Consider the following 27,897-nt stretch of genomic DNA (forward strand, 5'->3'; position numbering starts at 1 on the left):
GGGGTATAATTGTTCTTTAAAGGGGGTTATTAAGATGTTTACTTGAGACTTATTTCTTCTTGCCTTTCTCTCTCGCTTGCTCTTGTACGTTGATGCTCGCACTGATTATGCAAAGCCTTTTTGTCATGCAAACTATCTAAGTTGTTTATATAGTTAAAATAATTGTATTTTTATTTTTGATGGCTTTTTTTGTATGTGTCAACCTCGCTGCAGTTTTCAGAAACAAATAAACACACGATCTGTAAAATAATTTCTTCATTTTATTTCCTTCGTATTTTCAATGGAAACCAACAACAAGATTGGTTTCTAGTCCACAAAGCACCTATATGTAAATATAATTGTTTTTCATTGACAACTTTACAACATTTATTAATATTTTCACATTTTCTTAATTAATTTACATTCTATGATATTCATTAAATCTTGTAAGGCTGTTTGTACATTTGTTTTATAATAATATATCCAGAAAAGGCATATATTTCTTTTTGACAGACAGTGAAAGTATCACAAGCACCTATTATAGAGAAGGTTGATGCAGTGCAATGCTAATAAAACATTTTAATATTTGAGCAAATATAAAATCATAACACAAACAGCACTCCACGTGATATCCCTATAGGTTTTTTTTTAGTGCATGTTAGCATAAAGACTCTCAATCTGAACTTTGAATAATTTAATGAGATCTGCCCGTTTGGCTTTCAGTGTTGGAGTGAGAAGACCATTTTCTATAGTGAACATGTCAGGATGCAGGTACAGGTCTTTTACCTTTAAGAAAAGAGAACAAATCTATATTAGCCATGTTGTTTTCTTTTAGTTTAAGTGGAAAAAATGCATAAAAAGACTTACCACAGTCTCTTTTCTACAATGATTTTATGCTATATGCATGGCCTATATACATACAAGTGTCTTAAAGGTACAATATGCAGGATTTTTGCAGTAAAATATCCAAAAACCACTAGGCCAATGTGATATATTTTGTTTACTTGATTACTTACAATATCCCAAATGTTTCCAACTATTTGTAAATCATGAGAAAATTGTGATTTTTTTAACCAAGGAAACGGGGTGTGTGAGCAGGAGTGAGGAGTCACCAGTCAATGACGTCATATCCACGTTACCCCCGGTTTCCGCCAGGTTTGACCTCGTAATGCACTTGTAACCATGGCGACAGACGTGGACAACTAGGCCGGTTATGCCCGTTATGCGTGCTCAACAGCGTGAGCGTCCCTAGCAGGGTTTTGTTCAAACATTACGGACCATGGCAAGCAGACTTTGAGACAAAAAGAGGGCTAAAACGAAGATCTTTCGAGATGCCGAGAGCTCCACGTCCACCACTAACTTCGACTTAGAGACGCGAGTGTTGCAGCTTGATACTTGAGCAAACAGGTGAGCAAATCAATGTATATAAAACTAATCAATGTTATATAGTTCAACATGATGAAAAATTAGAATATGATCTGTATGTTATTCTACCTTAGTCTCATACAGCCAACAAAAAACCAAACTAACAACATTCCACACACACAAATGCCGTTTAGAGCAAGTGAATCAGCGCTGCGCTGCCTCAAGTGTAATTCCTCTAATAAACTGACCCGTGTGAGTAATTCAGCATGTAGTTCGGTAGAATTAAATGTCCTTATTCCCTTATATCCGCGGGACTCGTGTTGCGTGTGGCGCTGGTAGCTACAGTATCCGTCTAGCAATCGCACCCTGCTTCACACCACAGTCATGTTAAAAACATCAATGTATTCACTCATCCATAAATGATCCATCAGCTTGACGACAAGATCCATAATTACGTTTAATGCAGAATATACGTCATTAATATACGTCTTTGTTATTGGAAGAGGTTGGCGACCCCTGGTGGCGAAACAATCTTGCATACTGTACCTTGAACTTTGATTGTTGCGAATAATAGCCTAATGAATTGTAAAAGTGCTTACTTGTTCAAAGGACTTCAGCCCAGCTTCACGTCCCAGCTTGTTGAGGTCAGAGATGACTGCTTTCTTGATTTCCTATAAAAAGATGAATATAAATATATAAATTTTACTTGTTGCGCAAGTAAACTAGCAGAAATCCTTTAGATTTAATCTTTTGGAAGTCTTGTATGTATTTTCAAAAGGTATGTAAAAGTAACTTCACAAAACATACCTGATTTTTACATAGCTCCTCTAGTGAACCTTTCACTCCCAGTTTTTCTGCAAAACCTGGCAATATTTCAGGGTCTGGCACCACTATGGCCACCAAACAGGACTGGACACATTAAATGAATTTTATTAGGCTACATAAAACAAAAATATCTTTAGAAAAAGCAAGGCATTGATATTAAAGTTACCTGTAAACTGTCGCCATAAACAAACACTTGGGCGACTGGAGCACTTCGAATGTAAACGTTTTCAATTTTTTCCGGTGCAATGTATTCACCTTGGGCCAGTTTGAAGATATTCTTCTTCCTGTCAATTATCTTCAACACCCCACTCTGGTAAAGTAAACACACACAAAATAACTTCCACATTAAAATGACATCTTTTTACTCTTTCATTCAAACACACTACCATTCAAAGTTTAGGAATCAGTAAGATTTCTTAATGTTTTTGAAAGAAGTCTCTTATTCTCAACAACAAAGCCTACATTTATTTGATCCACAAGAAAAAAACGTAATATTGTGAAATATCAATACAATTTAAAATAACTTCAGTATCTATTCAGTCACATGACCCTTCAGAAATCATTATGCTGATTTGGTGCACAGAAACATTTATTATTATCATCAATGTTGAAAACAGTTGAGGTGCTTAATGTTTTGGGGAAACTGTGTTGCATTTTTCATGGATTTATATATATATATAAATCCATGAAAAATGCAACACATAATTGCTGAATAAAATTGCTTACTGACCCCAAACCTTTGAACAGTTGTGTTTATGAATGCATTTAGAGAAAATCAGGGTAATTAAGTATGTCTTTGAGGTTACTGGCATGATATTATTTCAAATTAAATGCAATTAGATTAAGACTCTTTCAATTTAAAAATGTATCATTGACTTGTAGTATGTTAAGAATTTATTAGGACTAGTGGTCATAAGGGCTATTTGATAGCATGAAGATAAAGATTAGGCTATGTACATATTGAATTCAGCTTTGTATTTTGTGATTTTGGCTACTTGCTGATATGCATTTGGCTATTGCATTCCAGTCCTTCCAAGCTGCATTATTTAAAAGGGTCATGGCATGAGGAATCAACTTCTAAAATGTGTACCTTGAAATGCAATGTAAGTCGCTTTGGATAAAAGCATCTGCCAAATGCATAAAAAAAGAGGTCTTTATCCCATTAAACCATCCTCCTCATAAACAATGTATTTAATTGAGCTCTTCAAGGAACATTAAAAGATTTTTTAAAAATCCATGTTATTAAGAAACACAATCTTAAAAAAAGTAACAATATAAAAGATAAATATCATTATGTCTCCTTCTAAAAGAGGGATCTCACAGGAAGCCATTTGCCGATATCTCCAGTGTGCAGCCATCCATCTTTGTCCAAAGCCTCCGCTGTCTTTTCTGGGTCTTCGAGATATCCGATAAACACATTCTTCCCTTTGACGCAAACCTGAAGTGAAATACCAAAGCTATGAGAAGTTAATTATATAGTGGGTTACTGGGTTATGATTTATAAAATGACGTTACATTACCTCTCCTTCACCGTTGGATGTGAAGTAATTCATTTCCTCAACGTCAACCAGTTTGACAATATTACATGGCATAGGAACTCCAACATGCCCTGAATCAATCGTATGAAATCGAAATCAGGGCTTGGTTTAATGAAAAAAAATAATAATTCAATCACAGGGACCCACCATTATTCCAATCTCCTGGTATGGTGAAAGAGCAGCCCGCAGCGCATTCAGTCTGCCCGTATGCCTCAAATATCTAGAAGCAGGCCAGGAATAAAGGGGTCAGAACTGGGTCACTGTGACACCAGATCAATACACACACATACACACCCTTCTTTGACAGTGCCCGTGTATAGTACATACAAGGTAATGCACAACTGCATCATATTCTCTTTTATTACCATAGAGAATTCAAGCTAAAACAGAAGTCATATATTCATTGGCTTTTGGTGTTGGTTTCTTACCTGGCACCCGAGGCTTGCCCGAAGAAAAGTGAGAACAGATGGAGAAATGGGAGCGGCCCCCGTCACCATCACTCTCACACGGCCCCCTAGAGACTCCTGCAGAAAGAAGTTTTCAGAACCATTCCTTACAGGAGCACCACTCTTTCCCAATACTTGCAAAAAACACTCCCAACTAGTCTATTGGGGATACCTGCACTTTGTGAAAAATGAGTTTGTCCCATATGCTGTCATTCCTGATAATGCCCTCCTTGACCTCTGCAAATTTCCTCTCAATGGCAAAATTCAGAAGCCATTTCTTAAATGGAGTCGTGGCCCCACTCTGAACCTGAGAAGGCAGCAGAAAGTGGACAGTGAAATACGTTTACAGCGTTTTATTAAATAAGCATATACCCCAAAGTGTTGAACCTTGGTGGCTAACACACATATCTAATACAGTATGTTTGCGCTATGAAGGTGAATGGCCTCAAATTGTGTGACAGTAAAAAATCTCTTTAAAATAAGTGTGACTTTTGACAATAAATGATAAGCTGCAGAACAAAGTGTTGATTAGCTGGTTTATTTTACTGCTGTGTCCACACACTTCTTTTATTAGCCCATAATCTGAGTAGTGTAATCATCTTTTAATAAATTAGACATTAGCATTTAGTAACACGTATATATTTAGTTAGTTAGTCAATACCTTTAATTAAAATAAAAAGCAGTTAATATTGAATAACATTTTAGACAAAATATGCTCAATTACTATTTCTGCTCTGTAGACCAAAATGGTTTTTTTAAAAGTCACAGCAGAATCAACCGTCAAGCATCTCAGAGCAACGCTGTGTAGTGGTGTCTCGTTCCTGAATTGGTGAATTGGTTGAATGAGCAATTCAATGACTCATTCCTAGATTAATCAGTGTTTTCAATGATTAATACTTTTCACCATCTACTGGTATTGTGTAACCTGCAAAGAGAGCCACTAAAAAACTCGTCTAAGTCTCATCTTCATCATTACATAGACACAATTAAAGGGATAGTTCACTTTGAAATTAATTTTTGATATGTTTTAGCTTACCTCAAGGGCATCCAAGATGTAGGTGTCTTTGTTTCCACAGTATTTTCAATTTTGATATTTTTAGGTCAAACCGTTTGTGTCTATCAGTCATATAATGGAGGTCTATGGGGTCCACCTCAACGAGCATGCACAGAGAAGTCCAAATTAAACATGATTTAATGACTCGTAAATGTAAGTACACATTGATGGCCTAAGACACGAAACGAGCGGTTTGTGTGAGAAAACGAACAGTATTTACACAGCCACGTCCAAGTGATCTGAGGGCGTGGGCGCTTTGTGGCTGTGGTTACAAGAGGTAAAAACTATATAAATACTGTTCGTTTTCTCACACAAACCGCTTGTTTCGTGTCTTAGGCCATCAATGTGTTCTTACATTTAAGAGTCATTGAATCATGTTTAATTTGGACTTCTCTGTGCATGCTCTTTGAGGTGGACCCCATAGACCTCCATTATATGACTGATAGACACAAACGGTTTGACCTAAAAAAATATCAAAATTGAAACTGCTGCGGAAACAAAGACACCTACATCTTGGATGCACTTGAGGTAAGCTAAAACATATCAAATATTAATTTCAAAGTGAACTATCCCTTTAAGGCCCATCTATAAAACATTATCCCAGGCCATGTAAATTTGGCTTTATGTAGCTTCAAACCTTGTCATAAACACGATTCAGAAGACGTGGAACCACTGGGAATACAGTGGGCTGCAGAGCTTTCATGTCATCTGGAAGAAGTTTGATATCACCTTGGAAAAACCCAACTCTTGCCCCTACACCGTACATCACTATCTGATACACATAGACAAGAACAAGCAAGCATGACTTCAGTGTTCGTCTTCTGCAGAAGAAATCCATCAGTGTGATTTATAAACGATTCTAGTACATGACATTGAAAATTTGAAAGTTCTTCAACATCGAAGATGACGGTGAGAGTCAGATATGAAAGAGCGGCTCACCTGTACAACTCTTTCAAACATGTGCGCCAGTGGCAAAAACGAGATGGACACGTCGGATGGAAGGGGAGAAAAATAGCTCTGAAGGAACATGGGTAAGGCATCCAACATTAAAAATCTACAATCCCATAGAGACTAAAAATCATGTAGACATCACTGTATACAGCACCTCAATGACCCTGACCACACCGGATGCATCTGATATCACATTTCCATGGGTCAGCATGGCTCCCTTTGGATCCCCTGAAACAGAGAATGCAGAATAAAAGCTCATACACTTAGAACTCACCACAATAGCCACTAGTGGGGGAACAACACTCACTTCACAGATATAAATGTGGCCTGTTGTGTTTTGTGGTCATGAAGCAGAATGGAAGACATTGCATCACACTTACCTGTGGTTCCACTGGTAAAACAAATAATACTTAGGTCTTCTGGCTTTGGTGGCTTGAAAAACAAATTCAAAGCACATTGAGTTTTTCAAATACATTAATATATAATATTTACTAAGATCATAATTAACCCATTACTTACAACAGGCCTGCGATGGTTGTTCTTTCCCAAGGCCTAAAAAAGCACAAATGGTTTTAAAGATATATTGTGTTCTGGGACATTGAAAGATGTAAAAGCCTTTAATATTTTGTTTTATTGTTTTATTATTTATACTGATCAGAGAGCGCTGTCAGTGTACCTCTACATCTTTCAGAGACAGGATGTCCACACCACACTTAGAGCCTCTCTCAGTCAATGCGGCATTATAGGGGTCCATGAGGATGATGGTTTTCAAAACGTCTGTGAGTTTTTTTTCACAGTTTTCTAGCAGAGTTTCTGCTTTATCCTGCTTATCGCATATCACTGTGGATATCTTTGCTGCAGAGAGAAACAGATTACTTATCAAGGTCCAATGCAGCACACAATTATGTGGCAGTAAATACAAAAAAAATACCTGAAATTAAACATAGTTCAAAGATAAAGATATTACACTACCGTTCAAAAGTTTGGGTTCAGTAAGTTCAGATGTTGTTAAGAAACTAATAGTTTTGTTCAGCAAATATGGATTTATTTGATCAATATGACAGGAACTTTGTATTCATCAACAAAACCTAAAAGCCCAACTGTTTTCAATATTGATAATGCTGAAATGTTTCTTAAGGGCAAAATCAGCATATTAGAATGATTTCAGGAGGATCATGCGACACTAAAGGCTGCTGAAAATCTTTGCCATCACAATATTACCGTCATGTGTGGATGCAAAATTCGCATGACAATGAAGTATAAACAAAAGCAGTCTTTAAAAAAATGCAACTAGGAACACGAAGGAGAATATGGTATCAAAATCATAGAAAATACAACCAACTAAACACATAGACGACACTGAACAAAGAGCTCGGAGAATACACAGGTTTAGATAATCAACATGACATGAAACAGGTGCGTAACTTAATCAGTAACCATGGGAACACAGGCAAACAGTAACAGAACAAAACCAAACTAAGGTAGCCTATGTTTACATATGATGTACTAAAAAATTTTGAAAAAATATTCACATACAGAAAACAACATTGTTAAAGCGATCCCCATTTAAACGGATCAGTTAAAAAGACTAAAACCACTGTATTAAGCATGTCAGGCCAGTAGTTGGCGATGTCACTTTGTGAAACAAACCCCCAAAAAAAAGCAATATAGACCATTTTGCAAGATGTCAACAACACTTGTCCAGAAACACTTCCTGTTTCAGTTTGTAAATTTCTTTATTTCAAATGTAAAGAAAACATCTTAAAGATGTGTGTTTAACTTTTTGATTCAGTTGCATATGTTCTGTTGGCTGTATTTTATTCCAATGTTTATGTAGTGTTAAAAAACGGAAACAGGAAGTGTTATGGACCAGTGTTGTTTACATCTCGCAAATATGTATATGAGTAATGCGTAATACTGTATGTATGTGCATGGCATCTCCATTTTCACAAATTAGCATTTTTGTTGTTTACACAGAGAAGTTAACGGTCTCATTTTCAAAAACTTCCAGGCATCCAAACTGACGTTGTCGTGTAAATTAATGGCAAAAATGCATAAAAAGTTTTCCATTTTTAATTGAAAATTGGTGTTTTCACCATTGGTGTTGTATTAACGGACCATAAAACACAGATAAACTGAACATAACTAAAACAGAATTCTGACGATTACAAAGTAATTTTATTGTATTTTTATCAAATAAATGCAACCTTGGTGACCATAAGAGACTTCAAAATCATACCAACCACAAACTGTGGAACTGTAGTGTATATTTAGCAATAATATAGCAATATTCTTAATGATAAATCTAAGGATGACAATTGTAATAGACAATTGACACAAAAAAAGAACAACAAAGGGTTTCAAGCAGGTTTCCCCAAAACATTTGATATGTTGATATTGTAAAGTTGTTAGATTATTGAAACAAACACAGCAAAGTTATAATTGCTTTGTTCCACAGAGCCACAGATTTTTCAAGAAATCAACCTACAAATGGCTTACTATGCTTATTAAATGTTCTATTTCATTAGAGAAACAGAAAACAAGTAATGTCAAGGTAAACATAGCAGCTTGAACTCTGGGGAGAAAAAGCAAGGTCACCAAGTTCTCTAATAAAAAGTCTTCTTTGAAGGATTATAAGTCAGCGGTTCAGCAGGTGTGATCCCTAAAGCTGCTTTGACCAACACCTCTAATGAAGGATGCAAGCAAGCAGGCTTAAGTACCTTTATTAATGATGAACACAAGAGCCTCGGGTCCCAAGGTGTCGTAAAGAGGCACTGCTACCATGGAATAGGTGTAGCAGGCCTGCTCGGCGATAATCCACTGAAAAAAGGGAAGAGGTTAGTATATGTACAGCACACTCACTGGAGTGTCACTAGTGCATTAGCATAGAGTGTACAGCCTTGTATTACTGACTGTTATTGTGCCACATATGATCTATTTTGTTTATTGCATAAATGAAAATAAAAATGTATTTGTCTTATCTTATGCAGTTTTACCTTTCAGTTGAATTTATCTTGTTTTAAGAAGGTTAGATATTTTTAAAGTGAACATCAGACAATAACGGTATGATATATTGCAAATTTTGATTGATATTTAGACTCATTATGTCACCTCTGGTCGGTTCTGGGCATAGATGCCAATAAATGATTCTTGTGATGGCTTTTGGCCACGGTGGAGAAGTCCAGACCCCAAGAACTCAGCTCTGTCTGAAACCTGAGTTAATCAGAGGCAAGGATTGGAACAAAGACCTGAGTTGTCCTCTCTCGTTAATTGTGGGCAAATAGATTCTGTTCGTGGCCGGTACAAATACCTGTTTGTATTTAAGCCACTGATAAGGTTGCCCCTTCTTTCTGTACCCCAAGCATTGTCCATTTCCTACATGGTAAAGATAAAATGTCACACAGACCATGTTAACAGAACACAGATCACGTGAAAGTGAGTGGATGTCTAATTAGATGCACCAGGGTGGCGAACTAACACATGTATAGCTATCTTGAACATAGTACTTAGTTTCATTTCTAAAGAAAGAATAACAATATTCTGTGATGCTGTAAATTCTAACCCTAATGACCTCTTACCTGAGACACGTAGTCCTCTTTGAAAAACCTCATATACAGTTTTGGCATCCTCATACAAGAACGAGATCAAGTTGTCATCTTTCAAAAGTGCTGCTTTTCTAGCACCATTCTGTAAATAAAAATAGATAGATATCAAACCATTGAAGTGCTACTATAAAATACATATTGGGTATGCTTACATGACAATGATATACTAAAAACAGACGACAACGTTGTCAAAACAATCCCGTTCACACTGATCTGTGAAAATGACTAAAAAGGCTGCAATTTGAATGACAGGCCAGTAGTTGGCGATGTCACTTTGTCTAGAAACACTCTGCGAACACATAATTCGCGTGCATGAACATGTAATAGTCATGTGCATGACATCGCCGTTTCCAAAAATTCACGTTTTTGTTGTTTATAGTAAAGGCGTTGTTTCAAAACCGTTTTCAGGTCCCCAAAACACAGCATACAAATGAACAGCCAAAACGCACAAGAAGTTTTCAGCTGAAAACAGTGTCATGTAAACATACCCTAAGAATCATAAATAAAAACATTCAACATCAGACACAACAAACCTCATGAAGTGATACAGGACACATATTGTGCAGTACACATACCCTTGTCACTTGGTTTCTGTTCATGGCTATCTGCATTGCAGAACCCAAAGCAAACTCAAAGGGAAATGTTCCGAGGAGCTTGGAGCCCAACCGGACTCTTAGTTTGTACATTATTGTTTCCTGTTTTTAATTCCCGTTTCCTTTGTTACCTTGGTTCTCATGTGCTAGTTTGTTTCGATAGTTATTACGTTCACCTGTTTCTAGTTTAGTTATTCATTGTCTGTTTATTTAGTCTGTGAAAGATTAAAACATCAGATCTCTTTTTTTTTTCTCGATGGTTCAGAGACGCCTGCCATGGACTCTCAATTCGTGTAGCTAAATGTCCCAGAGACATATCTAGCCTGTCGCCATATCTGTTCTCCTTTGTTTCCGCTGGTCTAGCCCAGTTTTCGCCTACTTCATCTGAGCCTTCAGCTTCACCTTGCGATCATGGTGTCCTAGCCAGCCCATTCCACTGTGGTCAAATGACTCATGGCCACCATAACTCCACCTTGGCCCTTTGACTTGTCTCCTTCACTGTGCCTCATCGTTCCCTCCGGCTTCACCATGGACTACCGGACTTCCAGGCCTTTGCCTGTGACTGGGCCCTCCGCCCCTTAGGGTCCTCCATCCTCTAGCTCCACCTTAGTCATCCGAGCCTGCACCGTCAACCTGGTTCTCAATCCCTGTGGTTCCAACTTGTTCTCCATGGCTTTTCTCTTGGCTTGCAGTGCACATTCCAAATACTGATCTTATTAGAAAGTCACACCTGAATGCTAATGCTTTAACTACTTTTACATGTGCCGCTTAATTTGCAAAACTAAACTGGTACAGTTACAGTTGGACTAAAGGAGGGGTCCCAATCCTGCTCCTGTCAATCTGTCCTATCAAACACACCAGCCTTCAATTTTTTTAAGTGATCCTGAATACCTCAATTGGTTCCCTCAGGTGTGTACAGGATAGTCGATCGGCAGGAGAAGGATTGGGCAACCCTGGACTAAAGCATTTACGAGATGTTTTTAAAAAAGAAATAATTGATTTATAATATATTATTGCTTCAAAAGTCCATATTCTCGTTCAACTGACAAATGAATGCACTCACCGCTACACCCACAGTCTGCTGGTTGAGGTCTGAGGGTGGCTGCAGGGGTTTCGGCCTGGTGTTGAGATGGACCAGGGCTACAGCTGCGAGGCTGAACAGAAACACCAGTCCTGAAGTGGACAGCGGGGTAAAAAGGACCTCCAACAAGAACTGCATAATGTACTGGGTCTGTTGGAGCAGCTGAAAAAAAATATATATATATATTTTGAAAATAATATATGGAGGAATAATATGGAGGGGCTGTTTCACATAACACATCATTTACTTCTATGTTTACAGTAGTGGAATTTACAGGAAATTCAAGGTTCTTGTAATCACATAAGCACTGTTTTGATGCTGTGCTGATTGGAAGATATTTATGAAGACAAGTCGGTTTGTTCGGGCAAGGTACAGACCAATTGACAAAAAATAATAAAGTGTCTGGCTGTTAGAGACAATTATGACAAATGCTTTTTTTGAAAAGCAGTGAATAATTCCTTCTTAACATCCTCCAGGTGCTGTTTCTCTAGTATTCCACATGGCCTACAGTATTACACACATGGCTATTATAATAATGCTATTGGATTTAGTAGTATCTGCCTGGCCATCCATTTATGGAGGACAAAGTCTAGAAATGGTTATATTATCCTTTCCAGTCTCAAGAGCATCAGCTATCCTTTGTAAAACGTACGAAACAATTCTTTTATAGATATATCCACCCTTATTATTAAGAGTATGCTCAGAATTTGGTTGTTGAGCATGGCCCGCAAACTCAAACCTATGTTAAGAGTCATTTTATTCATCAAAACTGACTACTGACTACTCAGATATTAAATATAAAAACATCCCTATTAGTTTTAAACATGCATTACAATAAATGCAATGTATATCAGTCCACCAAAAACACCAACTGCTCAGTGTTATGTGTAATATTATGTTTATTGGTATATGGGTATAAAATTCAACAAATAAAGACAGAAGCTCAGGCTTTTTAGAAGCAAGTACCTGGGTGACCTGCAGGAGTCCGGTATGTCCGTCAGTTGATGGAACTGGAGGAAAAAGTCCTGAGAGACAGTCCCTTGGCCAGGTTTGCTAAAGCCACAAGACGACTGAGGAGAAAGGCATGGTCTCAGGTCCATTAAAGCAAGCACATGAGTGACCTTTGAACCGATTGCTGTTATCTGTTCCCTGATAATACAAATGACTGAACAAAAACAGAATCATGGCAATACAATAAAATAATTTGAAGAAAATGTGCGTTGCACAAGATTCACAAGTCTGTTCTGTGTAATGTCTGCATGCTGAGAAGCACATGCAAATATGAAACTAAACAGTGCTAGTATGAAAGGTGGACTATGACATTTGCCTTTGCTGGTCAGTGTGACATTGAATTGCATGCAGTGTAAAAGGTGCAAACTTCAGATAGACATGTTGTCGCTAAGATTCATTTGCCATTTACCAGATTTTCAGTGGAATAAATAGTTGTCTGTAGTAGTTTGCGGTTCAACCCGTTATTTACAAAAATCAGGGAGGCTACTTGGACCCTTAAACCCTTGTTAGCAAGGTCTACCCATGTCACACTTCCTATTAACACCTTTCAGCCTCAGTGAAGCATGACACAACATGACCTTATGAACACACACTGTTTTCTTACCTCATTTGCCTCAGCATTATTATCACCACAGTTTAGGAAGAACATCACAGCTGAACTTTGACATTCGACTGTAATGAGAGATAAGATGCGAGCACCTTTGGATTTTGTAATCTGTTCTGATGAAATGAAATGAAAAAGGCCTCTGCGGATTTGAGTCTTGTCAATTGTCTAATTTGGGTCAAAGTTGAAGGAAAATGAACAGATCTGCAAGCAATACCTCTCTCTGCTTTCCATGTTTAGTATATGACCTCTTGCTCATCAGACGTAAACATTAAGGACTGCATTTTTAAAACCTGTTAAAAAATAGTTAATTACCCTTTGCTTTAATGGCAGTCATACTAGTGAAAATTGGCTGAGAACTTGCACTTTAGGTGATAAGTGTTCTTTCTCCAGAGAAACCCTTGATTAGAATTAATTTCCCCAGGGAAGACAGAGTCCGTTTAAATCTCCCTGTCTGTCTGAAAGCCGATCAATTTGACTGAGTTTTATGCAGGTAGGATGTCAGATGTAAGTGGAACCACGCAATGGTGGGTGCTTATTTTTGTTTCTTTTTCAGCTATTGCAAACTCTGTTATTTGCAACAAAGCAACCCAGTATAAGCTCACGGTTGGGCTCCAAGCTCCTCGGAACATTTCCTACCCTTTCAGTTTGCTTAGGTTGGGGTCTGCAATGCAGATAGCCATTGACAAGATCAACGCAAATCCCTCTCTCAGTGGAGATTTCACCTTTGACTTCGTTTACATGGACACAGACTGCAACGCAAAAATTTCACTTCGTGCTTTCATCGATCAAGTCATGGAACAAAATGTTTCAGCGCTATTTGGCCCACCCTGTCCTGAGGAGGCTGAAGTAAGTGTCTTAATTATTTTGGCATTTGTCAATATTAATAATTGTTATTATTAGTAGCCTATTAGTAGATGTAGTATTTTTAGCTATTATTATTATCCTAAAGTTTTTTTATCAGGCTTAAGACCCACCACAACCTCCAAGTATATATATATATATATATAGGCCTATATATATATATTTTTTTTTTTCATACAAATGTTTGTGTTTTCAAATGTTGAGATGAAATTAGTTGGTTTTCAGCTAACTCCAAATACGTTCATGAACAGTCACGTCCCCAGAGAAGGTAATTACACAAAGTACAACATGTTCCTGGATGAACATTTGATCCTGAAACAACATTCCAATCAGCCAGATTTGAGGGACAAGATTGCAGTTTATGTAAAGTTTAGGCATTTGTAAGTCTAATTCTACATCAGTGTAAATCATTTCCTTCTGATTTTAGGGATAAGTTATGGGTAGTCCGGTAGTGTTATAGGTTTAGGGACTGGGATAGGGTTAGAATTACATTTTTGGACATTACTACAGAGCCCCTAGCAAACACAGAACGTTCCCCTAACGTTCCCGAATGGTCCCATGAGGTTTTTTTTTTTTTTTTGGTAACCAAACAACAACGTTATAGGAACGTTATTTTTAGGTTCCATTTTTATACCGTATAGGAGAATGTTCCGGGAACGTTCCCTTAACCTTAAGGGAAAGTTCTAGGAACGTTATGGGAACCAAATACTAACGTTCCCAGAACCTAAATTTGTTTGCAGGGATGTTTATGGAAAAAATTGGATGAGATTAAAGAAAAAGATATGCTTTTGCGTTCGCTAGTTTTACGTTCTTCAGAAACTATGTCTAAGCTCTCCCACACAGAATAAACAGTTAAAAAGGTAATTCACTTTTTATTTCACAATTCTGTATTTTTTTCTTGCAATCGCGAGTTTATATCTCATTCTGACTTTTTTTTTCTCAGAATTGCACGATATAGCCTAAATTCGCAATTGTGGGTTATTAGAATTGTGTATAAATTCACAATTGCGTAGGCTATCACAAAGTCAGAATTGCAACTGCAAGTTTATTTTTGTTTCTTTATAACGCAATTGCGACTTTATTTCAAATTGCAATTGTGAGAAAAAAGTCAGAATTACGAGTTGAAAAATCAGAATTGCAAGATAAAGTCACAATTATCTTTTTAATTGTTTTATCCTGTGGCAGAAACAAGCTACAAAACACTTTTTCGCGTTTGCTCAGAATCTTTAAAATGTTCATTTTCAACACGCAGTTCATCAAGGTTAAAAAAAAAAAAAAAACATATTTAGCCACAAAAAATTTTTCTACATTAAAAGTGTTCTACAATAAATGTCCGTAAAGATGCTTTGAAAACATATACACAGAATTAAACTGAACCAGACTTTTAAAATTCCTTAAAACAGCAGAAATTCCTAATCGTCCCAACCCCTTACAATTTTACAATATGCTTGTAAACATATATGTAGGCCTTTAAAAATAACAAAAACTTTTTATGAAAAATATAACGTTTCATATAACATTTTTGCTTTTGTCCTCTAGGTCACTGGGCTCATAGCATCCACATGGAACATTCCCATGTTTGGCTTTGTTGGCCAGACCCCAAAAATGGATAATGTTCAGATGTATGATACCTATATAAAAATTGTACCTCCCCTTAAAAGGATTGGAGAAATCCTGCTTAAAACAGTAGAATTCTTTGGATGGACACATGTTGGTATGATCGGGGGTTGTGCGGATACAAACACATGGGACAGTGTTGATGCTCTTTGGAAGTCTGTGGAAAAGCAACTCAAGGCCAATGTAATAGTGACAGCTAGCCTAAAGTTTGATACCAGTGACCAAGAACTTTCACAGAGAAACCTGCAAATCATCTCTAAGCTTGCAAGAGGTAAGTTAATTGACCTTATGCACAGCTGCACTACTTCCTGAACTTAAGCCAGCTCCTTGTTTCCTGTCTGTCATAATTGGACAAATTGATTAATCCAGGTGTGCCTGACCTCAGTAGTCACGGCAACAATAATCAAACACACCTGAATTAATCAAGTTCGGCCAATAATGGCAGACAGGAAACAAGGAGCTGGCTTAAGTTCAGGAAGTAATGAAGCTGTGCATAAGGTCAATATTGAATAGTCTTTATCTTTCAGCTCTTACAACATCTGTACTGAAAGAAATAATATGCTTTATCTAATCAATAAAATTGTGGCAACATATTACAAGCAATATTATTAATTAAATTATACAAATTAGAATTAATTAGAATGTTAATTTGATTAACTATTTCTCAATTCTAATTTGTTCAATTTAATAAGTAATATTGCTTGTAATCTGTTGCCACAATTTTATTGATTAGATCAAGCATATTTTACAGTGTGGGTGGAGTTTACACTGTCAAAACGTGTAAGATCACAAAAGGATCTTGCCCTTATGCCCAGTTGAAGCTATTAGTTGGCATAAGATGAGTGAAATCAACCTGCAGTTTTACTGTTATAATATCAAAGTCCTTGATAAATGTCCATTGTTCTCAAGACCCATCCCCTATTGTGCAGGATATGTTGGGCATGCCTTTGATTTCAAATATGATCTGTTGTGCGATTACAATGTACATAACGGCACTGAAAGTTAACGCTTTAAGAATAAATAATGTTTCTGAGGTTACAAGATGTAACAGCAATTTTGTTCATTCTAGTGGTGGTTGTGCTCGCCAATGCTAAAGACTCCACGTCTCTAATGCTAGAAGCACAGAAACAAGGCCTGATGAACGGAGGGTATGTTTTCCTTCTCGTTCAGCAGTTTGAGGTCAGTGGCAATGTGGTGAGTAATTGGTTATTTGCCGAATTAAGTGTAATAATGCTTACATCATGGGGGGTAAAAAAAAAACTATAGCTAACGTTCTGGTAAGGTTTTCGCAAAGTTCTCTCAGAGTTATCTTTAATAATGTTCTTAAACCGTAAGCACAAAAACATCACCATTATGCATTTTTTTATTCTTTTTTTTTTAAATATTAATCCCACATTTTTTAATATCACTATTTTACATTCAAGAGTTATGTTCCCATAACATTGTAAAAATGGAGTAACCTAGAAAAACACGCATTTAAAACACTTAAAAAGTGGTTTTTAATATTCAGAGAACATTCGGAAATAACATTTTCGTAACTTACTGTAGTGGCAACGTTAGCAAAGTGTTCTTTTTGGCTGGGTAAACTAAAAAAAAAATCATGTGTTTTGGTATAAAAATAAGGTAACTATTAGATCCGTGCCTATAGAGGTTATTTTGATGTCACTAAAATGTTATTCAGACATAAAACATTTCTATACCAACAGTGTTAATTTGTCCATTTGGCACTTTTTGCAGTTGTTAATTTATATTAAAGTCGTATAGGGCCCAATTTTAACGATCTAAACGCATGGTCTAAAGTGCACAGCACAAGTGTATATTGGACTTGCACCTATACTTTTGCTGGTTTGACGATAGGAAAAATGGTCGACATGCCCGGCGCATGATCTAAAACGGTTGTTCTTATTTTCTTAATGAGTAATGGGTATGTTTTGCGTGTAACGTGCAATAAAACAATCAGAGTCTTATCTTCCATTCCCTTTAAAAGTCAGTTGCGCTCACTCCATCCATGGTGGATGCACTATTTACTTGACAAAAAGGCCTGTGATGGCTGCACTAACAGCCAAACATGTAACGTTAGCTGAACTTTAACTCACGGTGGTAACTTTCATATGTTTTGAGCACATTACATATTGTACAGAATAAATAACTGGACACATACACATACTTTAGTTTTAAAAACAGTTTTATTAGTTATTTGACTTGGTTTTCTGTTTGGATGCACACATTTAGTTAACTTTGTCAATTTAGCTAATTTCAGGTTCACTATATCTTTAAGTTACATTATATGAAGTTAATACCTTTTCTTTTTGAGTTACCAGTTCCTGGGGAGTTGCTGTTGGGGGTCTTCGGCTGGGTGTCGACAGGCAAAAGGCTTTGCAACTGACTCTCAGCTGTTTAAGTAGGGGAATGGCTAATTGGACCGCACCATGTATTCCCATTTCATGGGGGTGGCAGATTATTACATTTTTGAGTTTTTTGTTATTTTTCTTTGCTATTTATACTTATGACTTATATACTTATGATTACTTATGATACTTATGATTTATTTGATTGATTTGTCCGTAGTTCATATACGGTAGCGTTGGTTTGACATGTGTTGTAATTATTGATGTTTGTTTACAGACCATTTCACAAGATGTAAACAACACTGGTCCAGAAGCACTTCCTGTTTCAGTTTTTGTAACACTACATAAAAGCTGGGATAAAATACAACCAACAGAACATTTAAAACTGAATCAAAAAGTTAAACAAACATCTTTAAGATGTTTCCTTTACATGTGAAATAAAGAAAACATTTACAAACTGAAACAGGAAGGGCTTCTGGACCAGTGTTGTTTACATCTTGTGAAATGGTTTATATATTATGTGTTTGTCTACCCCCTTTTGTGTCAGAATAGCCTGATCAGCCACTATAAGTTTCCCCATGTCTCAATTTAGCCAGGTCTGTTTTGTTCTGTTCAACCTACAGTATGTTACCTGAGCTAAGTTCTGTTTAGTTGACCTCTTTTATGGGCCTAGAACTTTCTGTTTTTTGTGAAATAGTTATTTTTTGTTTGTTTTGGAAATAAAAACTTATATTTTTGAAACTATACTTTTTGACTCCTCATGCCTGCCAGCTTGGTCCCTCACAAGGCACATATTACTAACACGCTCTTTAAATAAAAAAATAAATATTGCGCTATTGACTTTAGACTTTAGAGTCTATTTCAATCGCCTCTAAATAGCAACACGCCAACATTGTGCCTGAACACGCCTCGTTTTCTGACAAGCACACCCATGGGTGCACAAATGGGCGCAAATACATTTGCTATTTAAACACAGGGTGTAAAAATGATTACTGCGTCGGGCTGAAACTAGCAAAAAACACTTGCTGTGTACACACCTGGCGCCACATTGCGCCGGGTGTATGATAGGGCCCTTGACTACTGTAAATCATTTGAATCTGAATCAGATTGTGTCAGTTCTCTTTAACCTTCATAGATATTAACTCTCACTTTTTCCCCCATTAGGACAACCTGTGGAAGTCTGCTTTGGGTGACAAAAATAAAACAGTGCTGAAGGCTTTTGACATGGTGTTTGTACTCGCTCAGAAATCCTATGAAGGATATGACTACTATGACTTTTTCGAGCAGACTTATGAGAGATTGAAACAGGCTCCTTTTTATAGCAACTTGTCCTCAGAAAAAGAGGTGAGTATATTTTATTAAATAAAAAAAACTAATTCATAATTTAATTACATTTTAACACATTTTATTCTGTATTTCATTTAGGTAAGCTCATATGCTGCCTATTTACATGACGCTGTTCTACTTTATGCCATGGGCCTTAAAGAAGCCTTAAAAAGTGGTCAAGACATCCGTCATGGACGAGAGATTCTCCAGAATCTCAGGAACAGGTCCACCATTAGGTTTTATGGTAATTCTGTCACACATGCAAATTTGTACAGCCTCTTATTTTTCATATATTAATTGTTAATAACCAAAATAACCTATTTTGCTTCTCTTTTTTTTTTAAAGGGGCTTCAGGTCTGGTTCATTTTGATGAATATGGAGAGAGAAACCTTGACTATTCAGTATATGACCTGCAACAAACAGAAAATATCATACAATTTGTTCCTGTTTTGGACTTTGACAGTCAAACAAAAACAATCAAGTAAGAACAAAATATTCCAAATGATAGCATTACTGATGCTCAACACTGAACCTCTGACACCATGGAAAATGCTTTGCAGACCCACATCAAGGTTTTCTAACATAGTTTGGCAAAATGGAAAACCTCCACCAGATAATCCAGCCTGTGGTTTTGATAATGAGCTCTGTGAATGGTTAGAAAATGGTAAATAGACATCGCTAGATTTCTATGCACATAAGTCATATTTTAATGTATTTGAAATGACACCATGTCTTGTCACTCGATTCCAGATGTATCTCTTCTGGCTCTGCTAGTGGCTTTGCCTGTGCTAGGATTGGCAGCAGTGGCTTTCATCACTTTGTTGACTCTACAGAAGATTCGTCTACAATCCCGCCTGGAAGAGTCCAACTGGTGGCTTATCGACTACAGCGACATAACTATACTTAGAGAACCCAAAGTAAGATAACCTTGTCATTTCAGTTAATTATTTGTTTCTCTCTCTCTCTTACTGCATTGCATTTTACCTATTTTGCAGTAAGCAATTTCGAAGAAATTGTGAATCACACCAATCATCACAACACTCTCGTAGCCAATCAGCAATAGTCATAATCATACACTCATAATGGCTCATCGGCAATCACGCCTCGTACCGTTCTCTCACTTTTGGTCATTTATATTTTATTTTAGTTCGTTTTACACTGAAAATGTGTTTCAGTTTACCCCTCTGATGGTCTTCAAAAAAAGTAACAATTCCAGTCTTCGGGGTCTATTGGACCCCAGACAATAATATTTAATTTTGTAACAGAATAGTATTTTTTTTTTTAACAAATATAATTTTACTCTGTTTATTAATGTTTTTACTCAACATTTGTGTAGTTTTTGGAGGATTTATGATTTTTTTATTTATTTCTATAAATAAATAAATATTTATTTAAATAGGATTTTTACCAAAAAACAGCATTTTATGTTAAATAAACTTTATAAAAGACCCAGATTTCTAACTTTCATTCCTGTGGATACCATGGATAATTTTACAAGGTTGAATGTAAGATTTTTTGCCTAATTTTTGGAAAAAACAGGTTAAAATTTGTAATAAGTCACTTTATCCACTAGATGGCTATAGAGCTCCACTAGATGGCTATAGAGCTTCACTAGGGCTATAAAGTATTTGAATTACTGAAAGATATAGTTTCTAAAGTTGGATTCAGTTGGATTCATATCTAAATATTGTAAAATCACACTTATAACAAAAATAAAATACTTTTTGTCAAAGTTTAGCCTTTGTTTTTGTACTGAAAAAACAACAGTTTTTCAATAATGTTACATTATGATTAGAATCAAACCTGAACATGTTACAAAGAGAAATGTTGGAGTCTTAAGATTTGATCATTTATTTCAACTGAACAGCAATAACAAATTAGCAAATAAAGCAGTAAAAATAAAATATTAAAAAAAAAAAAAAAGTAAATTGGGTAGAAAATAGAATAACTAGGAACAATAGTTTGGAACAATAGAACAGATGGTCTCATCTCTTTTTATTTTTTTTTATAGCCTTACAAATGTATTCCTGTGTGTGTGTGTGCACATTTTCAATGTGTCTTAGTGTTACCAATTTATTTTTGCGGTGGTTCTGCATTTTAGAGTATTTTATTTTACAAATGATAAGCGAATAGTTTTTATAGTCTGTATGTATTCCTGTATATTGCATTCCTCTATATGTGTGTGTGTGTTTGTGTGTGTGTGTGCATGTGTGTGAGCATGATAATTTTGGATTGTGGATGTTTTTTGCATTGTTGGAAGTGTGCCACTTAATTTCTGTCATTTCTGTCTGTGTTCTGCGTTATTTCTGATTTTGATGATGAATTGTGTCTATTTTGAGTCCAATGATGAATAAATATTTATTTATTAATTTATAGATATTTAAAAGATATCATAAATCCTCCAAAAACTGCACAAATGTTGAGTAAAAACATTAATAAACAGTAAAATAATATTTGTATACAAAAAAAACGATTGTTCTGTTACAAAATTAAATGGTATTATTTGACACCACGAGTGTGACTATTTTTGTCACGCCTACATAAAAACAGATAGAATTCCATTTTAATTTTTTTTTTTTTTTTTGTAGATCTTGACAGTGTTGAGAGCCGTAGCAAGTTTCATACCATTTGGAAAAAGAGAACATTTTTTTTAATTCAAGCAAAATTCATTTGGGGTCTAACAGACCCCGAAGACCATCAGAGGGTTACTATAATGTTTTTTTTTATTTATATATTCTGTTTATTTCAGTGTTTATATATTTAAATTTTTACAATAAGAGGCTAATATTGCCTCCATCTAGAGTAGCACCAAACCAACTAGAGATTTTAACCATCAATCAAATCTAAACGTAGCATAAACCAGCCTTGATCAGCATACTGGTCTAACCAGCTCTAAGCTGGTGTTTTGTTTTAGCAAGGTAAGTAAAAATGACCCCATACTGTGCATACGGTATACTAAACAACAAATACCAGCCTATTATTAATGAATGATCATTACCACAATAAAGAGTACTGTTGTGGGTTTTACAGGGAATACAATCATTGTCTTTAAACACAACACCAAGCAAATGTGGAAGTGGTGGCTCTCAGTCCATACTCTCCTCAAACAGCTATAGCGCTAAAGAAACCATCTACACAACGATTGGACTCTTTCAGGTACAAATTCAGAATCACATGTTAAAACATAAGTGCACAAGCCAATTATTTTAGCTTACACACTATCTTTGTCTATGGTGCAGGGAAATGAGGTGGGCATAAAGTATTTGAAAAATCAAATCCCTACTAATGTCAAGAAACCATCTGTCATCGCAGAGTTCAATATGGTAAAATTTCAGATATTTTCAGAGATTCCGGTCACAGGCACTTTGCTAATACTCTAATACTTGTGTTTATTCCTGCTGTAGCTGAAAGAAATGAAACACGAGAACCTGGTACAGTTCTTTGGTGTGTGTATTGAGCCACCGAATGTTTGTATCGTCATGCAGTACTGCAAGAAGGGAAGCTTGAAGGTGTGTATACAGTGTTTTATTCATTATTCTTTATTTGGATCCCCACAGCTTCCACAGAGTGGGAACGTTTCCATTAAAAACTATTATAGGAACCAGTTCTAGCATGTCATTCCTCTGTCATTGTGGATGATTGACCGGGAATCCAATTGTTCATTACAACGAAACATTGTCTCATACTCAGATCAGACACTTGTTAGTGAATTGAAAGTATACACTCTTAGAAGGAATGGTTCTATTTAGAACCAGAAATGGTTCCATACCCCGCTTCATAAATGGAACTCCAAAATGGTTCTATATAGAACCAATTTTTTGGTAAAAGGTTCTATTGGCTAAGTATGGAACCCCAGGGTTCTATATAGAACCCAGAGGAACCCTTTTTTTAAAGTGTATAGAACCTTTTAGGGGTTCCAAATATGTAGCACTGATAGAACCTTTTAAGGTTCTATATAGAACCTTTTCTTAATGCTACCAGTTTAAAACAACTCTTATCACTCTTATCACTGCACATATTGAGCAATTCAATTGCCAAACAATTCTTATGAGTTGATTCTTTTTAGTAATTCAAAAATATACATTTTAAATATAAAAAATATATACTTATAGCTCACTGTGAAACTTAATTACTGATTGTTCATACTAATATGCTCTTTATAGTACCCCATTTATTGTTTAGTTGACACGGATGTGTCATGTAGTTGAATTGTTTATCACCAGGACTAATTAGAATTAAGTTTGAAACTTATATAACACGTCTACATCATCAGTCTCTTAGTATATCTGTTATTCTGCTTTTGAAACATCAGGATGTTCTTTGGAACAGTGAAATGGAGTTGGACTGGATGTTCAAATTCTCCTTTGCCTATGACATTGTTAATGTGAGTATTCTTTCAATGTAATGTCCTTCATTGCATTATATTATCTAGATTTCCAGTTTATTTATTACAACAATAGGCATATCCACTTGAAAGTTGATTTGGAACAAGTCTGATCTGCTTTTCTATTACTTTGAGGCCTTTTATTGTTGTATGTATCTCTACAGGGCATGGAGTACATTCATAAGAGCAGTATGAAGTCTCATGGAAATCTGAGGCCCAGTACGTGCTTGGTGGACAGCAGGCTGCAGATTAAACTCTCTGGCTTTGGCCTGTGGGAGTTCAAATACGGCAGCAAGCAAAGACTGATCTCACTGGAAAATCCAAAGTATGAAGAGATGTATTGGACTGCTCCTGAGTTTTTGAGAGAAGTCTACTATTCTTTCAATGGCAGCCAGAAAGCAGATGTCTTTAGCTTTGCCATAATCATGCGAGAGCTGATGTACAGTTCAGAGGTGGGCCCATACCATGACGTTCACCTGGAACCAAAAGGTAATGGTTGTATAGTATTTCTTATCCCTATAATGGATAATGAACAATATAATGGTGTGAACAGCTCAACAACTTGAACACTCCTGATTTCACAGAGAGCAAGTCATGTAGTGTGAACCGCACAGTTCAGCTAAACTGAATCTAAGCTAAACTAAACCTGAACTAAAGCAGTTCAGGTTTATTTGATTAACACGTTAAAATGTAACAGATATGTTTATTTGTACGTCTTTAAATCATCATTGTATTACATTGCATTGTTTCGCCCCAACAAAATTAAAACAACAGAGCTATGATCATTTAACTAAGTTATTAAATATCATCTTAAGACATATTATTGGGAGATATAGAGTGACATCAGATATTTACAGTATTTTATCGAAATATTTTGCTGTACTGTGAGCAAACTTGAGAAATACGCAAATCATCTGGAAGAAGTAGTGGAGGAGAGAACCAATCAGCTTACAGCAGAGAAAAGCAGAGCTGATAAGCTTCTATCTAGCATGCTGCCAAAGTAAACAAACTGTTATAGCCTCATTGGGACAGTGAAATTTTGCTAATGTGTTTTTATTACCCTTTCTTTCTATCCTTATACCTGCTTATACCTAAAATTGCCTCCAAAGCAGAGTTGCATACTGGTTATATTATATATTTTATATGGGTAGACATGAAAACAATTTGAAATTGTATAATATATGTATTCTTAAAATAAAGAAATAATCTAAAATAAAGTCTTACACTGTTAAAAAAAAGTGAAATTACAGTATAGTCCAGATTAATAATTTCACTACTTTCACAGTAATTTCGCAGTACAACTTCTCTTGTATCTAACTGCACTCTTACATGGTTGCATTGTATTATTAATCCTGAGATCTCCTGCGTGTGATTAAAGACTGTTTATTTATTCTCATTTGTCGTGCGATCAATGCAACCTGTACCTTACGTGACATCATCGCTTTAACAAATATTTTCATTGTCACACTTTTGAATTGGCTTTTAGTTATGTACAGCTATTACTAATTGGACCCTTTGAAATTTTTACACTTTAAAAAAATCTCACCACAGAACAATTTAAAATGTGAGAATTATGTAAGAAATATTTTTTTCCTCTCATCCCATTTTTTTTTCCTTCATCATGTACCTCAAATCTCAGTGTTGATAAATGCTCATGGACATTTTATGCATAATACTTGTATTTTCAGTAATGGCAGTCTTTTCTTACAGGTATATTGCAGATCAGCTAATGGCTGGGAAATCAGTGGAGCCTAAAAGTTATGATATGGTGACCATCTTTTTCTCTGACATTGTGGGTTTCACCACGATGTGCTCCATTAGCTCAGCTCTGGAAGTGGTCACACTCCTCAATGACCTCTACAGTCTTTTTGATGAGATCATCAAGCTTTATGATGTCTACAAGGTAAGTGAAGCAAACTCACTTTGGAATGCAGCAACTGTGCCCATTCACAATTTACACAGGGGCTGGTGTGGCTGTCAAAATTTTCCGATTGAATGCAACATTCTGTCACACATTAAACACATTTTCATGAGTTTCAGACATGCCGTGTGAATAAATACAACCAGATTTACAGTATAATGTGATGTCAATGGATGAAGGACTTAAAGAATGCTATCGATTCATGATAAATAAATGAACAATTATTTCTGTCAATTATTTTTTTTTTTTAGTTCATTTATTTTCATTTTCAATTTTTCTATTTCAATTTTCAGTTACACTTCATTTGGATGGTCCCTTTAACACATTCAGTTGACTAGAACGCTGCACCTACATCTACTCTCACTAGAGTGTTAGTAGAGAACTAGTAGACTGGTAGGGTTAGGGATAGAATACGTTGACATGTAGTTACAAAGTTACTAGTAGAATGTCTGTTGGAGGAGCATCACAATAACATGTCAGCAGATATTAAGCAGACAGTCTAGTAATACTCTAATGACGGTTAGTTGACATGTAGTTGCAAAGTTACTTATGGTCAACAGAATTTTCAAAAGGGACCTTTAAAATAAAGTGTTACCTAATTTTCTGGTAGGTGGAGACCATAGGGGATGCATATATGGTGGCCAGTGGGCTGCCTATCAGTAACGGTAATCTTCATGCAGAGGAAATCTCTACTATGGCACTCCACTTCCTCTTTGCCCTCAAAAGTTTCAAAATTAGGCATCTGCCTAATGAGAAACTGGCCCTACGAATTGGGATCAATTCTGGTATGCGAGTATACTGTACTATAAGTGTATTGTGGGCTATACGTGTTGTAAGAGATATACAAGAACATGGTCCTCAAAAAAATTCTTCTGTCCCTTGCATATACAGGCCCAGTGGTTGCTGGAGTTGTGGGTAATACAATGCCTCGCTACTGTTTATTTGGAGATACAGTGAACACGGCTTCTAGGATGGAGAGCAACAGTCTTCGTAAGACCTTTTATTTTGTTGTGGAAAAGTATTCTCCGCTTAGCAAGAAATCACTTGAGTCACAGAGTTCCAGAAGCCAAAGCTTAGATTTTATTGGTGGACACAACAAAGCCGAGATGCGAGCAGAACATCTAACCATCTCACGCAATCATTGTAGAATTTGGTGATTGGTGAAACCTGCTAGTTGTTTAGCTCAGAGCTACTGAAGTGAGAAACACAATGCACTCTATAACCTGAGGCCTTTTCTTGGGCCTTCTGAGTGTTGAATTGTGTGTTTGATTAAAAAAAAATGCTTTTACTTAGTTGTTTTTTGTTTATGTTTGAATGAACATTCAATTTAATCATTCGCTGAACCTTTTGAGACAATTAGTAACATTAAAAATGTTAGACGAACATCCAACTAAATGTTTCAGGTCAACGTTCACTAAACATTCTATCAATGTAACTGAAAGAACATTTTGTTCATCACTTTGAGAGAACCTTGCCAGAACATTAGCCAACGTTCTGAGAATGTTCCCTGTTAGCTGGTTATAGATTTATAATTTAACCTATTTAAATAGTCTGCATTTATATTTTTCTGTAAAACAAATATTTTTAAACACTTTGTTTTATTTGATTATGAGAGGTCAATTTTTGCTTATTTCCTTTTCAGCACTTAGAATCCACACCTCTCAAAGCACTGCTGATATTCTCCTCAAGAATGGAAGTTTTGAACTGGAGGAGAGGGGCGATATTGAAATAAAGGTTTGTATAAGGCCACTCTTTATACAGTCCAAAAGTCTGAGATCACACTGTCTGCTCTATTTTTTACCATTTATAGCCTACTTGAATGATGGTTGTGGACAAGGCAAAAAAAAAAGAGAGAGGGAGAGTCATATGTTAAGACATAAATTAATATTAATATAATTTCTAATTAAAATATTAAATGAAAAATAGAAACATTTTCACTCGTGGTCTCATACTTATAAACAGTGTCAACTGTCATGCAATATCTGTGCATCTAATCAAATCTCTGATGGGTTTTCTAGGGAAAGGGAACACAGAAAACTTTCTGGTTGACAGGCAAATCTGGATTCAAGTTTCCAGCCATTGGCCAGGACTATGATGCAAGTCCTAAATCAGGAACAGATGTAAGTATCAAGCAACTTATGGTTATTTTATTTACAGTGTTAGGTGTTTGGTCATGACAAAAAGTCAAAGAAGTGCTATACGGAGACCTGACATACTGTAAATGGACAGTCTTGCACTGTCATGTCTAAACAGGAGAAACCCAAAACAACTTTAGCAAAGGATGGAGATTTTAAAGACAGAAGAGCAATCCAGCGGACCCCAGCCATGGCTAAAATGACAGAAATGCACACACTTACTGTACCCGATATCTAATGTGACTGTGAT

At 36.1% G+C, this 27,897-nt stretch overlaps 2 protein-coding genes across 3 annotated transcripts; one reads left to right on the forward strand and one right to left on the reverse strand.

Annotated features, from left to right (window-relative positions):
• Window positions 1–242: 242 nt before the first annotated feature.
• On the reverse strand, window positions 243–12,650 carry acsl5 (acyl-CoA synthetase long chain family member 5). Of its 2 annotated transcripts, XM_039665068.2 has the most exons (21): window positions 12,404–12,585; window positions 11,420–11,599; window positions 9,737–9,845; window positions 9,469–9,533; window positions 9,270–9,371; window positions 8,879–8,978; window positions 6,835–7,013; window positions 6,678–6,710; window positions 6,539–6,590; window positions 6,313–6,386; window positions 6,147–6,224; window positions 5,845–5,979; window positions 4,326–4,460; window positions 4,136–4,231; window positions 3,855–3,927; window positions 3,690–3,778; window positions 3,491–3,607; window positions 2,336–2,479; window positions 2,152–2,253; window positions 1,944–2,015; window positions 243–765 (listed from the first exon to the last, which is right to left on the reverse strand). In XM_039665068.2, exons 2-21 carry the CDS (start codon window positions 11,573–11,575, stop codon window positions 628–630), a joined length of 2,049 nt encoding a protein of 682 aa, XP_039521002.2. In that variant the 5' UTR covers window positions 11,576–11,599; window positions 12,404–12,585; the 3' UTR covers window positions 243–627. The 2 variants fall into 2 exon arrangements, 1 of the variants encoding a protein (XP_039521002.2); XR_016147092.1 differs by lacking the exons at window positions 243–765; window positions 1,944–2,015 and adding an exon at window positions 3,260–3,296 and having other exon boundaries at window positions 2,217–2,253; window positions 12,404–12,650.
• Window positions 12,651–13,530: 880 nt separating this feature from the next.
• gucy2g (guanylate cyclase 2g) lies at window positions 13,531–27,885 on the forward strand. Its single transcript, XM_089121914.1, has 20 exons — window positions 13,531–13,901; window positions 15,456–15,804; window positions 16,603–16,727; window positions 19,046–19,225; window positions 19,307–19,451; window positions 19,553–19,688; window positions 19,768–19,871; window positions 19,958–20,124; window positions 22,238–22,363; window positions 22,447–22,530; window positions 22,612–22,716; window positions 23,520–23,591; window positions 23,756–24,094; window positions 24,428–24,591; window positions 25,302–25,494; window positions 26,123–26,297; window positions 26,404–26,502; window positions 27,155–27,246; window positions 27,531–27,632; window positions 27,742–27,885. The coding sequence occupies exons 1-20, from the start codon at window positions 13,551–13,553 to the stop codon at window positions 27,883–27,885; spliced, it is 3,252 nt and encodes a 1,083-aa protein (XP_088978040.1). The 5' UTR covers window positions 13,531–13,550.
• Window positions 27,886–27,897: the final 12 nt, after the last annotated feature.

Source organism: Pimephales promelas, chromosome 17 (genome assembly GCF_988280905.1).
Source record: "Pimephales promelas chromosome 17, fPimPro1.hap1.1, whole genome shotgun sequence".
NCBI lineage: Eukaryota > Metazoa > Chordata > Actinopteri > Cypriniformes > Leuciscidae > Pimephales > Pimephales promelas.